Below are 18434 nucleotides of genomic sequence, written 5' to 3' on the forward strand. Positions count from 1 at the left end.
TGGCTTGCCATTTTTTAATAATGTAAGGTCACATGGAGAACAACTCTTGCATATTTACAGTTCTAATCTCTAGGAATGCATATTTCAGGCACATTTACATTGAAAAATAGAATAGATTATTTTTAAGCAGCATTTTATGTTTGGAAAACATACACCATACAGTTTTATTTAAAGGTAGAATATCTACAAGTGCTTATCATTACAAAAATACATCATATTGTTCATCGCAGCACAATGACGTGTCAACGGTTATTTAGTCTAAACATTCTGTTGACTAACAAACCACCAATGGTTCCAAAGTAGTTTAACTCGATTTTATAAACACTATTTAAAGACACCTTAAATAAAAGCACACTTGTGAAAATATTATAAGAAGGTGACAGTTTCCTAGGCTCCATTGGAAAGCACTAGTGATATACATACATGGAATGAAGGTGTTCCTACTCTTAGCGTGACCAGTCCGGTGGAGATTAGCGGAGCACTGGAACTTTGACATGGACTTCCACTGAGTCCATCTCAAACAGTCTTCAAGAGCTGACGTTTTCAGACAGGTTCTTTTTAAATTATTTTTTTGGCTCATTCCTCTGCAGATGCACATTCACATTTCAGCGAGAATTACTCACATTCGCTAACAATGTTAGTTTAAAAATCTTGCTTTGATGCATGGAAGCTAAGATGGATGGCGTGTGTGGCTCAAATTAATTAAAATTCCGGTTGGAAAACTTCACTTCCGAACCAAGAAATTCCTCTCGAAAGGGAGTTTAATCCCATTTCATCCATCTGGCCAGTCAATTTTTGCAACATTATACAAATGTTAAAAACCCTGTTACCTCCAAATAAATTTCTTTCCCATCTATCTTGCTTCTACGGCCTGTGTTACAGCACCCACATAATAACTGGTGGGCCTACTGCCCTACTGCATATTTAATTCCAAATTTAGCTCTATGTGTGTGCTCCATTACATCAAGCAAATTAGCTTCCGATTTTGTAGATTTATTGAGACACACTGTATTACACACGTGCTGTATAGTATTTTGTTATTAATGAATTAATGTGTGACTTTTTGCATATAGCTGCAAAGGACCACCAACCTGTTCACACTCTGATAACACTGAATAAGATGCACTGGTGTCTCTTTTAAAGTGTTTTAGAGAGAGACGAGACTAATTAAAAACACACGTCAGATGAGAACGGGGCCACTGCACATCACTGCCTCAAGCACGTACAGTCAGACAAAGCTGAGGAAAAAAAGTGGCCTAGGGAACAAATTCTCATTCAGGTCTGCCTGACTGAAACCCATCAGTGTCACTGTGACCCATCAATGTTACTCCGTGCCAAAAAAGCCATTACTGCTTCTTGAGGATGCCGCCCCCGTAATCATATTGCAGCCTGGCTATGGAGCGGAGCAGACCCGTTACTTAAACTGCGACTCCGCCACGGAGTGGGCCCAGATTTCAGAAGCACTTTTCTAACGCTCTGGCCGGACGACGGACAGTAAAGACAAGGTTTGTGCGTCTGGTGCTCTCTTCGAGGCCAGGTCCAACTCGACCCTCAGGTCAGCTGCGGCAGGCAAGGGGCCGCGAGCCACGGGACCTCAACGAACACGTGTCACTTCCTGCTGAAAAATTAACGATAACCCCCCTCACCCACGAATGACACTGTCAATCAGAAAGAGAGGGAGAGACCAACAGGACCTTCCTTGATTAAAAAAAAGGTCACAAGAAAGAAGTTGCAGTTTACTTACAAAAGATCAGTACAAAAAGACAGGCATTTTTACAGTGTTCCTTAATCCTCAGCCTCTATAGAAAATACACCTAGACTGACCTAGACCTACTGAATCTCACTAAATCACAGACCAACTGGAGCAACGGCCTAAATACTGCATAAATCCGTCGATTTACGACGATCTGACCGTCAGCAGAACATCAGAAAGTCATTACCAGAATGGGCTTCCCGGATCTGAAAATAACCCAGGCAGTACCATTTTCAGACACATATGTACATCCAGACCTTTCCAACACCACAGACTGGTCTCTACTTTTTTTCATCCTTCCCACCTTCTGTCCTTCTTCTCTACGTTACGTCTGCTGCCTTGACTATAGCAGTATCAGGGTGTTTCATACACAGCAGCAAGGCTTACACCAACACTGAAATCCATAACCACGTAAAATGGACCGGCACTCCATTAGTGTCTAGCGGATGAGTCAAGGTTAAGAAGGAAAGGCTGTAAGGCTACTGCTTCAAGTACAGGCAGGGACCTGCCGTACCCTCCAGGTGCATGCTGGGAAGGACTTCCACTCCTACAGAACGCTGCTCTGAGGGAAAGTGCGGGAAAATCCCAACCACAGGAAAGCAGATGGACTTCGGAGATTCGGATCTGCAAATTGGGCCAAAGATAGTGGTCCCTCAGCCCTCATGGAAACCGTGCATCGCATCCGAAACCAGAAGGGCCCTTACTTACTAACAGCTGGTAAGCAAGGAGAACGTTGCGGACAGAACTCATTTTTCTCCCCCTTATGCTTGGATTACTGCATTTATACACTCGAAATGGATGCCATTCACTTTGAAATAAGACGAGTCAAACAACGGGCACAACTTCGCGGCAAGGAAGACAGGCTCGTTAAGGAATCTCGTTAAACCTCTGAAGTCACTTTCTGAAATGAACATAGAGCATCTCCAACGTAATTTTTAACGTCATTGATTCAGAATTTCTTCATAACTTTATCAGAATCAGATGAATGACTTAACAGGCATATGAAAGACATTATTAAATTTGGTTTCAAAGAATATCTTAATCAAGAAATACTGAGGAGCTTCATTTAATTGTTGCTCTCATTGCACCGTTTTCCTGGCTGCAGCATGTCTGAGCAGAGTATGAGCTATCTCAGCTGGGAAAGTCATACTGCTCAGCATGTGAGCTGGGCCGTCTTTCTGTGGAGAGAGAGAGAGAGAGAAGGGAATATTCTGGAAGAGGGAACAACCCCCCCCCCCCTGAGTCTTTGTTTACTCTTGGGAAAAGGAGAGGGGGGAAAAGAAAAAAAAAAAAAAACATAGGAAGGGGACAGATGAAAAATAAAAAGGTGTGAGAGAGAAGGACGGGTGACTGCAGGCAAATGGAAGGAGGAAACAAGAACGGTGGAATGCACGAGAGTCCGCGTTCCAGGCACATCCATTCATCGCGCGTTCTGTCGATGGGTCGCAGTTAGTGCAGGCTTCATCTCGCGGCTCACCATCTAGCCAAAGTCGATTCGAGGACGATACTCTAGTACCATCGGGTAGGCCTGCGGACAGAACGGGAACCAGATCCGTGTTACTTCCATCAATCCAGGCCTGATGGAGGTTTCAAATACAACACAAATGTCAACAACCATCTTAGCTAGCTATTAGTGGCTCGTCCTTTAGTTACTTTCTGCATTTATTTTTTATATTTTATATATTTATATTTCAAACACAGGAGAACTTTCTGACGTCACATTTGCTATACGGCTGGAATTCCTTCGACTGCTGGCCCCAGAAGCTCGGCTGTGACATGTGACGGAGGAATGGGCACCCTTGCGGTTCTTATTAACGTTTAAGGAGAAAAGGGAAATGAATCATTAGTATATCAATTAATAAACGCAAAGGTCAAGGTTAATTTAAGACTTGGAAGCTGCCTTCTCAGCAGGTCATACATAACGCCAGAGTAAAACAAACCAGTTCTGTAGTCAGCAGGGTAATCAAATAACTTTGGGCAAGGCCCTTAGGACCATCTGCTCTGGGGGCAGCTGCACAACGGCTAACCCAGCACTCTGACCCCAAAACCGTCTCTCTCACGGAGAGCAGGATAGGGTGCGTGAAAACCAAAGGACTCCTATGTGCCTTGAACAAACAACTCAACAAAGTATGTTGATATAGGGGTGCCGTAAAAGGAGGGGAGGGAAGTTTGGACAATTCTAAGGGCCCCTTCAGGATCGTCTGGGTTGGGGGCCATATCTGATATGTTTTCCTGGGGCTAAAAATGTCTACCGGCACCCCTGTGTTAAACCCAGAAGATCCCAGCAAGATACACTCTTATATAGATCCATGGAAGCCCCACGGCAGGCGTCGTCTGTGTGGCATGTTGTAATTAATGGCTCGTAATTAATGACGAGCTTCAGCTCCGAGCCGCGGTGCTAGCAGTGGCAGTAGATTGACGGGCCGCCGTGAAGCACGTGCGGCACGCGGGGGTGACAGACGCAGCCAAACGCTGCCGCCGGAAGCAGCCCGACGATGCTTCTATTTTTACACGTGCGCACGCTGGCGCGCGGCAGAGAGGAGGAGCCAGGCGGTGCCCCGCGTGACCCAGTTACCGCCGTTTTTGTCCAAAGGAACAAAGGAGTTTTATTGCCACCCCGATGAGTCGGCCAGGTCTTGTGGCTTTAGTGAGCTCTCCAGCAAAATTGCAGGGGTATTATGTAAACGGCGAGTTTAGGCTATCCTGTTTAATGTTCAGTATCATTACTGGTGAAAACACCCATCCATCCATCCACCTTCCAACTACCTATCCAGTGCAGGCTCATAGTGAGCTGAGCCTCAGAGTCTATTCCAGAAGGCGCATGGAATGAGACAGGGATGCTGGATGGGACAAAGTCTGTACCTCCAACCCTGCTGATAAGCAAGCCACCCCTTTTAAACGTACAGTGCATCTTTTCCTGGAACGAAATGGTGCTTTATTTGCCATTTGCACAAATACAAATAAAGGTACATTGAAATTAGGGGAATTTCAGGGAGGTAAGGGCCTTGCTCAAGGGCCCCAGAAGGACAATTCAGCTGAAGATGGGATAAAACTGGCAACCTTCCGAACAGAGGCACCAAAGGCCTAACCCCCCGAGACACACACCATCCCCCAGCTCACTTGAGAAGTACATTTTATCAATGCCCTACAGTGCTGCGAGATGAGGAACGTGGGAAAACTAGCCAGCTACACCACAAGTACTAATTAAATGAAACAAAGGCGGACATCCAGAGTTTTATCTGCCTCGAAAATGCTGGTTTCTGTTTCGTAATTACAAACTTTAATCTGTTTCATTTTGAAATGAAACACATCAGACAAATGGAATGCTCTCATTTCCCAGTTTTTAGAAGATGGGAGCAATTTAATATCACCAGCATTAATGACTGCATTAGGGCGCAATCCGAATCTGTGCATTTCAGCCGTTTTGAGAAAAAGATTGAAGCAGGCTGTTCTTGCTCTTTCCTGAGGAGGCATCTGGACTTATGAACCTTACAGGATCCACACAACAATTCCAGCTTTTCCAACAAAACAAAGTCAAAGTTTCTTCTTTTACGCTCAGCATGCTCACCGGGGCCGTTCCTCAATAGGGTCAGTGAGAAAAAGTATCTCCTCTGCTAAGTGACCCCATCATAAAGCCATGATACCCCAAATCCTGACCAAGAAACCTGCACCATGAGCCTGCAGATGCTTCTCTGCCCAGCTGGGCAGCTATCCAGGCTCTTCATTCTTCTGTTCTGTTCCACAGGGTTGGTACAAGCATGAAGGAAATGACCTTTGACCCCGTCCTCAAGAGCCGAGCACTTTGGCCCAGAGCAACCTCAGCACTGCACCCAGGAACACCCTCAGAAGTGTACAGCACACCATGCTGACCCAAGTACCAAGGTGCACAAATACGTTAGAGGCTTCCATTTATACTTTACTACAAAATTTTCGCCATTACAGTGAATTTTGTGCTCTGTTGTGCGCAGAAGAACTGGACGCATAAAAAAAAAAAAGACATGGCAATGAAAAGCCACTTCATAGCCTGAGCACTGCTCATGTTTTCCCCTGCTGTTCTTCAGGATAATTAAAAAAAAAAACAAACAAGAATATTAAGGGTCAGATGGAATAAGCGAGGAAAACAGCCAAGCAGCTTCAGAGCGCTGCCTTTTCAGCAGAACATTTGCTAATGTGCTGCACAGCTGCCAATCGACGGTACAGTGAGCAGTGAATCCGAACTGGAGAAGACTCCAGATGAACCACAACCGTGAGGCCAGGACAAGAAAAACCAGGTCTTCAATTTAGACTAGGAAACTATAGGCCTAGCATAATATCTGCAGGAGAAAGTTTGAATTTTCTGCGTTTGGGTGTTTTAGGCAGAGAGAGAAAGACGAGACCGTAGGAAGTCCAAATTCCATTCAGCTAGGTGATGCCCAGTGATAGACTAGCATCCTGGCCAGGGGCTGCCACACGCACTAGATCAGGGGGTGAAAGATGGATGGATGCTTTGCTGCTCAGAGGCATTTGTAACAACCAGCCTTCCCAAAATATTTTATCTGGGGTCTTGTCCATTATCTCGCTGGTTCTTGTAATTTTTTAAGGTAGTGTAATGTCCAGTGAGCTAACCTTCCCTCTGATGAACCAGTTAATGGATAAACCCCTAAATAATCTATGCGGGTAAATATCTTTAGCCTGTCTGTGTAGCATTAGCACATACATGGAGCTGAATCTGGGGAAACACACCCAATAAATTAAAACTGAATAAATAATCATTAAGCCGTTCCACCCATTTTATAAATACTCACTTTGCAGGTAGATAACTTCACATTAATGCATAAAAGCTGACTTTCAGCCCATGACTTTAGACACCCCCTGTCCTGACCATGCAGTTAGTAACCAAGCAACTGCATTGTGACCTCTGACCTTCCTCCTCCATGTTCACCTCAAACCCCAGCAGGCTCCCCTCTTAATCTGTGTCCTGGTGACATGGTTCTTCTGAGAAATATAATTTGAACTGTTCACTCATTAGTCTGTGCCATCACCTCAAAGTTACAATATTTCTATTCTGCGTTCCCCCCTCTTTCCAGAAGCGTTTCCTTTCACCTCTGAAATGCGTGAATCTTGCCCCCCACCCCCAACAAACCATCACATGTTTCACTGTTAGTAATGCTGTTAAGGCTATATTTACTGTTATATACCCAAAACATATATCTGAAAGGCACAAATGTTCCAACGATATGAACACGTACACTGTGGTGAGTTAGGGTATTTAAGGCAAAAGACGATTCCTTAATCTTACATCTAACACTTACTGTACAACGTCTGAGAAATCAATACTGTTGTTCAGCGGACAGTACTGAAAAGTTCATGTTTGTTTTGCTCCTTCTGAAGGGGGATCGGCAGATGGGGTTTGAACAGCTAAATATGTAAACGCCACATCTGTTCGGTCTCCACATACACCAAAGTATGATCTGTCAACAGCAGTTCTACTGCTTCTACTCCCTTTGAACTTAGAAAGAGAAGATCCTTCCAAAATGAAGCTGAGGTCATAGATGGAGATTGAGGCCCAGCCAGGTCTCTCTCATATCCCACGCACAAGGTGCCACAACACCCTGCCAAACTGCCACCTTCCTACAACCCTTCCGACAAAACAAGCGTGTCAGTGATTAGGGCCAACTAGAGATTCCCTTTGTCGAAGGAGGACTCTCGCTCCTCCGAGCCCTGTGATCTACTCCTAAGAAGTTTGCTTTGATGGCTACATACTTCAGTGTTTCGTGACTCAACGTGATTATACCGCTTCTCTAAAGTGGGGTTTCTCAGTTTTATCGCCGGCCCCCTGGCTCCATGTTCCAGATTATAGGGTGCCATATCAGGAGGATAACCAGCAAATCAGCTTAAAGCCAAGCTGTGGCTCGCGTCTTAGCTAGACTTGAGCGGCAGCTAATATATTTCCCATGCGAGGAGAATAAAATGCAGAATTAGAAGATGAGGGTTGGGGTTGGGGAGGGGTTGCCTCACGTTTTCGCCCCGAAGTCTCCACCTCGTCATGTAGATGAACTCCATGGTGTGGTCCTTGCCCATGATCTCCCCGTTGCATAGAACATCCAGCTGTGGAGATAGGGACAGCTGGTCAGGGTGACATGGTGACGGCACCCCGGGGCCCACTAAGTGGGGCTGCCATCAGACCAGAACAGAGACCCGAGGGACACACCTGAGGGCCGCAGGTAGCATGGAACTAAGGACAAGGACTCATAACCCAAAGGCTGCAGGTTCATGTCCCAGAGGAGCCCTATTTTGGTTCCCTTAGCAGGAATACTGCACACACACACACACACACACAATTCATTTCTATGGGCAAATCCCTAATCCCAACAATGACAACCTTAACCCCTACCCAGCCCTAACCTTAACCATAAGTAACCAAATAAAATACAAGTATTTTCACATTATTAGTTTTTTAATTGCACAGACTTTTATAAAATTGAATTTCCCAGGACTGAAAAAATGGTCCCCACAACATCAAAATAACAGATTTTTATCACACTGTAGGAGCATCACACGTCCCCACAATGTAATGTATATCTGACCCACGCACACACGCACACACACACACACACATGAAAGCTTTAAGCAGACACACATGACACGAGTGCTGCACTGATGTGGCAAACTGATCCCCTAACCAAAGAGGGGTAGAATACATGAACCCACAGAGCAGGCAGGCAAGCAAAGTGGGGCCTTTGAAAGTGACGCAAGATGCAAACAAACCGCCGACTGAAAGGGAAAGAATAATTCAAAGGGCTGCGGCCAGCAGATCCACCCACGCGGGGCTCGGAGAGACGCTCTCCTGTCGTGGGAGAAAGGAGGCACATTGAGGGTTCCCGCTTACCTCATACGAGCTGGGAAGCTTTAACTTCAAGCTGAGGAACTTTTTAATTGTACCGACGGTCACTCGGGTCGAGCAGCGTATAAATTTCTTCATTAAGCCCTGGGGAGGAAGCATTGGAACTGCATTACATACGTTACGTCAACACACCCATGCATTAACCCTCATTTGCATTAATGCTAAGCGTCTCCACCTTCCAACTTTCCTCGAATGGTGCATTAATGCATTCGCATGTTGCCCCAGCATCCCTGGCAACAGATGTGTGACCCACTTTATGAATCATTATTAAACGTCCTCAGAACCTCAAAACAAAATGTATTTCTATTTCTCATGAGGAGCATCGAGTAGTGAGTAGCCCATGCCGTCAAGCTGAGAGTAACGTACATCTACAGGGGTCTTCAGTACCGCTTGTGTTTAACTTCTGGAAACGGCTAGAAATCCTCCTGCTGATATGAAAGTCGACAGTGACTCACATCTGCCTACACTGCCAATTTTACAAGGGCGTGTAAAACTGGAAAAGCCCCTTTATTCTCAATAAAAGAAAGTGGCCGTATTCGGGTAAGCGCTAATAGAGCTACACTGCAGACCAGGGACACAGGAGACCTTGAACAGGTGACAATTCCGAAGTCAAATGAGCAGAGGAGATGGGATAGGATGCTGAAGACGGGACAGAAAGTGGGCAATGGAACGGGAAGGGAGAGAACACAAAGAGTGGAGCAGGGTGGAGACGAAAGGAGAGACATTCAAAGATCAGAAAGGATTCAGTTGGAATGCTTGATTCCTTGGTCCTTCTTGGGTAAGTTTATTTAAATATAAAGGTCATTAAAAAGGATTGAGGTTCAAGACAGAGAGATAAAGGGTGGAAGAGAGAATAAGAAATAGATATGAAGAGATGATACATTGTGGAATAGCGGAGATATGCAGTCAATCCATAGAAGAGACATCTTCTTTGCTATATTACCATTTTTTTTATAATATTGTAATACATTATAAAACAGAGCACTGTTATATCTGTGATGCTGTTCTGTTCGTATTGTTTTAAAATATCTGTTACGTGATGTAGGGCTATCGAGATGGGAAGAGCTGGGAATAGCTAAAAGCTGATTAAAAGTGGAGTAAGGGGTGAGAGAGGAAGGAGAAGTGAAGGAAAAGCGGCAGGCGCGGTGGGGTGCAGCTGACCTTCACAATGTTCTCCCCCATCTGCCCATTGTTTCGGAGGCAGTCCAGGCAGATAGCTATCTGAGGGTCGCTCCTGTGGTAGTCTTGGTCTCCATCCTCCTCGTTTTCGTCATCCAATCGGGGCTTCTTGTTTCTGGGGCCATCGTCTGCGGTGATAAAAACCCTTCAGCTTTCAAACCTGAATTTTGTCTGCGAAACATAAAACCTGAGAACGCACCTCCAGCCTCCCGTCTTCGATCCTCTACGGATCTGAGGAAAGGACCCCCAAATCCAAAACAGAATCCGGAAGGCATACGGGCTAATGTTAGGTTTACATGATTACTAACTGCTTACTCAGTATCGTGAGGATATTGTGACATGATGGGCGCCAGTCAGCTAGGGCCACACATCTAAAGTTTGGATGCTTTAGAAGTCGAAGGAGCGACGTAGCCGGAGGCTGGAACGCCAGAGGCGAGCACCAATCAGACAGCAGCCACGCACAGGAGCTAGACTGAGAAGCTATGTGTATCAAAGCCTCAGTCTGAAGTCACACTCTGGGTCTCACTCTGCTGCAATGAATGTGCAATCCCTGGGAGAGAGGCTTCACCTTGCAGACTAAATCCGCTGTCTAGTCTATGGTGTTTTCCTCCGACATCTTTTTTTTTTTGCTTTTTTGTCAATGAATCCGTCGAACCTCTCAAATTTCTCAAAGGAACCTTCTGAATGCCTTTCAATAAAAGAACCAGGCCCACGTCCAGCTCAGAGGGGCAGGGTGCGCCGCAGGATTCTCTAGAGGGACCAGGGCGGGGATGGGGTGCTGCTGTTTGGGCGTAACAGTCCTTCTTGAAAAAAAAATAGCTTTACTTGCTTCTTTTTTATAACAATGAAAAACTGCGACTGGCTAGAATTACCCAGCCTTGGAGTTACCAAACTCGCAATCGAATGGACCAGGTGCACCTTGGTTCCACATGGAGATGGGCGTGAGTCTGACAGACCTACAGCCTAATCATTCAAAACATCCCGTTACGATTTTCTGAAGCGTCTGTGGTGACGGTTAAACGACAGCAGCTAGATTTTTACATTTCACACAACTGCTTGGTCAATCATCCCCCCCCCCAACTCAATGAAAGATTTCATCAGTTTCCCTGAACGCTTTCTGGGAGCCCTTGTGTTATCGAATCTCCCTCCACATTCTCCCTGCCTTCTGTCATGACTCACCACCTCCTACTGCACCGCCCACAGTGAGGCTTTGACGCAGGATAAGGGGCCTTGGATCACAGCTCAGTCTTTGTCCTACTTCTTATCATACTGCCTCCCAAAGGCTTTCAACCTCTCACCTGAAACAAGGTTCACTTACACCGCAACCCAAACCCAATCCCACCGAAGCCCCCCCCCCCTCCAATCCGTGGTGGCCCAGTATCCATAAAGATCCACACGGCTGATTAGAAGAGATATATTCTCCGCAACTGAAAAGCTTCTGAGGTTCGATATTTAAAGCCTACTCGCTACTGGAAGGTTACTTCTATTCTTTACTCTACAGGCAACAACATGTGCCGCACGTTTCATCATAGAGGGAAACAGCTGAGAATAACTGCACGCAATCACGCTTTCAGAAGACGTCTATAAACTGCAGAAGCCCCCAGATCCCAAAGAAAAATATAAACAATGATGTAATGTGTTAAATAAGGGTTAGTCGCTCAACCGAGTAAAACTGAGAAGGCCTCACTGCAATGCATAGGGTACTATTTACAGGTAATGAATTAAAAATGACTAACGACATAAAAGTTAGAGTAACGCCACACGCAGAATGTTCAATAGTCTTATGAAAGGCAGGTTTAAGCTGAATATTCAAAGAACTGTGGGGGAGATGGTAATCTTTTATTGCTATATTTAGAGGCAGTCTGAGATGCGTTTATGACTTTGTGTGTGTAAAAGGACAGTGTTTACCTTCACCATTCTCTTTTGACTTGTTCTTCTTCCAGAACTCAATCTCCTGCTGTTGTTCCTCTAGTCAACAGATTAAAAAAAAAACAAAGGGGGAAAAAAAATAAAGCCATTGAAGTGACTCGACAGGGTAAAAAAAAATTGCAGACGTAAAACTAATTATTTACTCATTACCTCATCAGTTTTGGTAAGCTTGACGCTCAAAGCCTGCGCTTCAGTCAAAATAACTTGGCGAGATAAACAGGGAGAGGTAGCAGAGGGAAATAAATAAATTATCTCACGCTGTATCTCCCGTTCGGATTCCCCGCAAAAACACAGCATGCTAACCAAAGTGAAACAGATGGACCGGCTAAACCTTCACAGCGAGAATACCCGGGCGCTTCTCATCTTTGAAGCTACCCACTTTATGCTGAATGTTTGCTTACCAGAGATTTTTAATTTAAACGACTTAACATCGCTATTTCAATTTAGCGCACCTGAGCGAGGGCGGCATGGTGACACAGTGGGCGTAACGCCTCTGGGGGGTTCGATTCACGGCCCCCTACTCTGTATGGAGTTTGCATGTTCTCCCTGTGTTTATGTGTATTTCCAGCGGACCAACAACATGCTTTTAGACAAATTGGTGTCTCTAAATTGCCCACAGAGTTTCAAGGAGCGTGTGCCGCGCATTGGACTGGCATCCCATACGGGGATACGGGTGTTCCCCAGCCTTCTGAATCTCCAAGGTAACCGCAACCCTGTACTGGATAAATGCTTACGGAAAACGAACGGATGTAATGCAGTAGCTGAAGGCGCAGATCTGCGATATGAAACTGAAAGCTTCTGGTCTGCCTAATTGCTTCGGCACCTACACAGATCTTATTCATAAGCATGGGATTTTTGTATTTTTTTTTTCTGGGATGTAATGACAAATATCTGTCTACGGACACATGGAAATGTGCCGGCTGCCGAAAAAGAGAGACACCTGCATATTTGTGGGAATGATAATGAGATTCTGGGGTGTGTTAAAAAAGCAGTTTTGTTTGCTTAATTAAACCTGACAACTGGTGTCAGCATGTGTGGGCGCTGAGTGTTTACGACCGCTAAGGGGAGAGCAAAGACCGCCACGTGATTGGCTACCCTGCTCAGCTCGAAGTTCTGAGAATTCGACGTGGGTCACGTATCATTTCACTGAGGACGTTTTCTATGACCATAAAGACACCAAAGCAGTCAGTCACAGAAGAGTCAAAGCAGGCCTTCTTACTTTCTCTGAGTCCAGGCACAAGCTTGAATATGATTTCCTCCAAGGTGTTGTCCAACCTAGAAACAGAGGTTGGGGGGGGGGGGGTAAAAAAATAGGAGGAAAAGGAGGGAAAAGTCAGGTTGGGTCAAACTCTCATACACAAAAAAGAGGTGCAAGAATCTCATTGATTCCCTTCAGTAAATGTCAAACTCAAGTCTGCTCCTGATAGGGAGAAGCAAACTGGCCACTGGAATTCAGCACTGCATTTCTGATCCAAGGGAAGACAATCCAGTGTCTTCTACGTGCGACAAGAAAAGGGATGGGTCACTTTTAAATCTACCAGCCCTGAAAAATTCTGCAGAAGATCATTGACGTCCTGACTGTGTTGAACTACTGACTGTTTAATTACTTTACTTGTAAGTAAGCCATGCAAGTGAATATCCATAAAGGTGTGGATAAGTTTCTTTAAGACAAGTTAGCTTCTGTATTTCTTTTACTTTCACTTTTTTACTTTTACTGCCTGTTCAGCCTCCTACAAATTTCCACTGAATACTTGCAAAGCATCTGTCTATATATGTCAAACGGATGGCTGAGAGATGGCTAGCTAATCGGCGATGAAGGGTTTGATCCTCGATTCCCACTAAGGAAACACTTGTGTTCTTTCCATCATTGGGCTCGAGTTGACTCCTTTTCCTCAGTTCCAGCAACCAGCAGTTTCCCCATCAGTGAACAGCCTTGACACATCTCTAACACAACACAGACAGTGTTCTTCCTGAAGATATTCTGTATAATGGACACATGAAAGTACTCCAAGGACAGATGAGAGAGTCTGCGTTTTGACAGCTGGCAAACACGGTCTGGTGATCTGTTTGGCTGTAAAGAAAGTATTGGAATATGGCTGGAAGTAGCACACGAAAAGAAAGACAGACAGTATAGAATTCAATGGGATGCAACTAATTATTAGATTATGTGACATCTCACAGAAACAATATTGCAAAGTAGGTATTTATTCTAGCACTGTTGCTATATTAAATAAAGAAGCTAGCTATTTAAGCTGGCAAAGCACAGAGGCTCAGCTCAGGTATAAATAAAGTGGAATGGAACGTCACCCAATATCAAAGAGTGACGCTAATGAATAAATAACCCAGAGTGCAATGGCTGTAAATGACGAAATATGGCGTTTGCAGGTGTCAGCCTTGGACCCCCAAACAAGCATATAAGCCAGCTCTGTCCCTTTCTAGCAGAACTGTAGGTTATATTTGGTGTAATTTAGAAAGTCAAAGAGGTGGCACACCCAGCCTGTATATAATACCCATTCACTGGTTTGAGGTCAGATTTGTTGATGTCACCATCTTAATTTTTATTACATACAAAAAGGTCTCACTTTACAATAAGGCTCCCTTTTGCTACTTTTTAAATGGTAGTAAGCCATTAATAAAAAGAAAAAACAGTGTTATAACTTGTTTAAAATTGTCTATTAATAATTTACAAAAAGTGTTACAACCTAATTAATAACCAGATTATAAACCATTCATAAACCCTTCATATTGGCAGCCTTATTGTAAAGTGGCACCAAAAAAAATGACATTGACACGTTTGGCAACTATAAAAATACTGTAAATCACTCTTTTCTTCACAATGCTAATTATGAAACCATCAGTCTCCCAAAAAACATCTTACCTTAACATTTCTAGTGGGTTCGTTTCATGAACTTGAATGCCACATTTGGGACAGTCGTTGCTGTCTTCAAAATGCTGAACAATGCAGCTTTTACAAACTAGCAAAAGGAGAGAGACAAGTATAAACAAATAGCATTAAACAAACATTTTAAGCCGACTTAAACGAGAAATCCTATAAAATGAGTTATTTGCCAGCCTTGTGCTATGGGCTGCCTGTAACAGGCTTCAGGCCAACATGACCTGGTACAGCATAAGTGTTGGGAAGATGGATGGATGGACGGACGAATGAGTTTATTATTAGAAAAATGGGTTCCAAACAATGACAAAATAAAATGTTACAAGTGCCAGATCTCTCAGGACCGCTTCAATCACGGGAAAGCTCTCCTGGTGGGAAGAATCTCTAAAGAGACTTCTTACAAATTGCATACCTGAGCCGTGAATCTTACAATACAGCCAACAATAAGTACCAAGTGCTTGCATTCTCAGAAATTACCACGTGGCTGTAAACCTCATAAAATTTGTATAGCTTAAAAAGTTGCTATACTAACAACGCTCACGAAACAGACAAGCTATCGCCTGAGATTCTTCTGCAGCAATCCAGGCACCAGCAGAAGGACAGCATATTAGGAAACATCCGATCTGGTGGTACTATCGAGAGACAAACAGGATGAATGCGACTGTAAAAATAGAAATACACACTAGTGCCATATACAGTGACTGCAGATGCGGGCAGCCGGCTCTCAAAATACCCGCCTCCTATTTAAAACCGGCTGCTAACATTATAACCGCCGAGTAGCCGAGGGAACGGAGAAATCCAAACTTTCGTTCCCCTCGTGTCACAAACATGCTAAGCAAATGCTCCCAAGAACCAATTTAAAGGGAAACTAACAAGCACCCAACAGCAGACACGCAGAGTAATAACAAACACTGGAGCAGTGTTGTTTAATGCTGTTGCACTCAAACCCAGCTGTCAGTGCGGAGGGTAGATCAGCTCTGGGACTACCTGGGTGAGTGCTGACGGATGACGCAAGATAAGACCGCGGTGGACAGTCCCTGGCCGTCTTCCCATCATGCTCCTGCAGCCGGCGTTCCCGCAAACTGGACACATGAGCGCACGCGCACACACACAGACACACACACACTCCCTGAACACGCTCACATGCCTGACATTTAAAAATAAAACCCAATTTAAATTCTGCTGAGGCACAGGCTGGGACCGTCTCTATTGATCTGCGTTTGACACTCAGCGTTTCCTCCCTGTTCGAGACCCACGCAGGAAGCAGAGATGGGTTTTTCTATTGCAGAAACCAGTATACGAAACCAGTAAATGAAAATCATTTGATTTGACAAAGAAAAAAAGATCAGATTTTATCAAAATTACTGTTATATTTTTGTTACCACAACCATAATTATCGGGTAACAGCACCAGCCTCTTAAATACAATGATTCACAGACACACTGTTGCTTTTAAAAAGAAATATAAAGGCAATTTAAATATTAGATGAGACACAGCTATCCATTCCAGCAGCCATTCCTTAACATTGCTGAATTAAACTAATGGAGACTTTATCTGACATACATTATCCCAGGCCTTCTTAAGTGTCACTTCAACTTTACAACTTTACAGCACCCATCGCAGCTGATGCATGTGGACGCGCACGTCAAATGAACCAAAATATCCAATCTCTGATGATGGAATGACAGAGGTGCGGTTTTCAAAAGTGAAACAAAAACTTCTGAGACCATTTTAAATACTGTCACTGATGTCAGCATTTTTTTTCTTAAAAAAAAAAAAAAAAAAAAAAGCCATTAGTACAATTTTCTTTATCTAGCTTCATCATATGGTCTATTGCAGACCGCAGTATCTTAATACTATCCAGGAGGGAATTTCCCTTCGTGACAGAAATTCTTATCAGGGGTATTCAGCAAAGGGATGGTATGTTTTCCAATGCCCTCACTGATACTGAGGCACTGATTAGTCTCAAGAAAACTTCTTTCAGATGTATTCAGCAGAGTAGTTTTGTCTGTTGGTCACGTTAAATATGTGGCTAAATGTTTTTTTTTTTTTTTAACATGTTTCAGGCATGTGTCCAGTTTTTTGAGCAGCGTATGTGTTTGTTTATTTAGTGCATTGGGTACCAATCTGTGACTTGACCTTGTTTGTCCCCAACAAGACCATCAAAAATTCACTTCACAAGAATGCATCAGGAGTTGCATTATATATGTAGGGGACCTATTCTGATATAACCCTCTGTAGAAGAGACAGTCTAAATTTGTATCAGACCCTCTTTAGTTAGTGTCATTACACCATGGATCGTATGATGTGATGTAACCAGCACATCCTGAAACATTCAGAGCCAACAATGTCTAAAATGACCTCTTGTAAGGTGAAGGATATAGGACAGTGTCTCCCCTCTAGTGAGAAGCTGTTTCATACCTCTATATCATGTTATAGATCAATATTAGACACTGGTCTGCAGAATTATGCCCCAGCTGTTCAGATGGCAATAAATTTGTCAGATTTAATAACCTGGCATGAATAGGTCATAGCCAGATGATAATGAAACGGCTCCCTGTAATTCCTGCAATCTTGTGGGGGCTTTAATTTTCACATTTTCAGATCTGCAAAAGATAATGTTAACTAATAGCACCTCTTCAGAAGAACAGTGGCTCCGTCATCAGACAGAGATAACAGAGAAACAGAGCCACCACCATCCACAACCCCCACCCCCCCACCCCACCCCAGGAATGTTGCTCCCACTGGCCATGGCAGTCACCTAAGATGATGTCACCTACTTTTAGGGCCAAGGCAGCAAGAGCGTTCTGCCACCTCTCAGACACGGGCCAAAGTTACACAAGATGAACGGGACACTGAACCACTTTAAGTGACACAGCCAAGGTATTTAAATAGAAAACTTTTGTTGTGACATGAGGTGGAGAGGAAGAGTGAGGACAGTTTAATGAGAGTAATATACTACTACTACTACTACTACTACTACCCCAAAAAAATAAACTAGCAGTGATATATTACCCTTTAATAAGAGTATTTCATAACGACAAAAATGGCATATAAGATCTTCATGGCAGGTCCTTGGTTTTGCAAAAAAAGTTTATGCAAATGTATTAACTATGTAATTATACCAAATCTTGTACAACATCATGCCAAAATAGCATTCCCTGAAGGCTTATTAAACTTTGTGTTTCATTGCAGCACAATTAAAAAAACACACATACACACATTAGTAGATGCATTAACCGGTGCCAAAGTCAAGACTTTGACAACAATTTTTACTTAAAAGAATTTACTACCTTTTCAAAAAAGTTTCATCTGCCTTAGGCAGATGAAATTATTGTGCCTAGGGATCACTCCGAGATCAGTATGTTGTCTCTGGTAATTATCACCACATTCTATGAAGGTATGCTTAGATCTGTAATAAAAATTAATATGATACAACCACTTGTTCGTTCCTTATCCCTCCAGTTCCTCCAAATTAAGCAGAATGTTTTATAAATTACAAAAACACCCACAGAGGGAGGAAAAAAACAATGCTATAGTGTTACCAGTACCAGTTCTGGATAACCACCTCTGGATCCAAAGTGGCTTAACGTCTGAGGTGAATGCATGTAGAACAATGACTGTCCTCGTGTTCTGGGAACAGGAAGCACCACCTCCCAGCCGGTCAACAGAGGACTGAAGCCAGAATTAAGTCCCCCAACTCCAAACTTACAATGGAAGCCGATATCATTTCCACAATGGATAAGGAACTGATTTCACCTTCTAGTAAAAACAAGTTGGACAAAAACAGCTTATTT

The 18434-nt window shown here is 43.8% G+C and overlaps 1 protein-coding gene across 3 annotated transcripts in view; it reads right to left on the reverse strand.

Annotated features, from left to right (window-relative positions):
• pcgf5b (polycomb group ring finger 5b) overlaps positions 1 to 18434 on the reverse strand; it is a 21444-nt gene continuing 3010 nt past the window's right edge. For all 3 annotated transcript variants that reach the window (XM_023842353.2, XM_072703317.1, XM_023842354.2), the window contains exons 3-9: positions 14623 to 14719; positions 12964 to 13019; positions 11724 to 11783; positions 9798 to 9943; positions 8622 to 8720; positions 7751 to 7840; positions 1 to 3281 (exon numbers count right to left, since the gene is read on the reverse strand). In XM_023842353.2, coding sequence (XP_023698121.1) covers positions 3234 to 3281; positions 7751 to 7840; positions 8622 to 8720; positions 9798 to 9943; positions 11724 to 11783; positions 12964 to 13019; positions 14623 to 14719 — 596 coding nt within the window. In that variant the 3' untranslated portion in view covers positions 1 to 3233. The remainder of the gene's footprint in view (positions 3282 to 7750; positions 7841 to 8621; positions 8721 to 9797; positions 9944 to 11723; positions 11784 to 12963; positions 13020 to 14622; positions 14720 to 18434) is intronic.

This window comes from Paramormyrops kingsleyae, chromosome 20, assembly GCF_048594095.1.
Source record: "Paramormyrops kingsleyae isolate MSU_618 chromosome 20, PKINGS_0.4, whole genome shotgun sequence".
Lineage (NCBI taxonomy): Eukaryota > Metazoa > Chordata > Actinopteri > Osteoglossiformes > Mormyridae > Paramormyrops > Paramormyrops kingsleyae.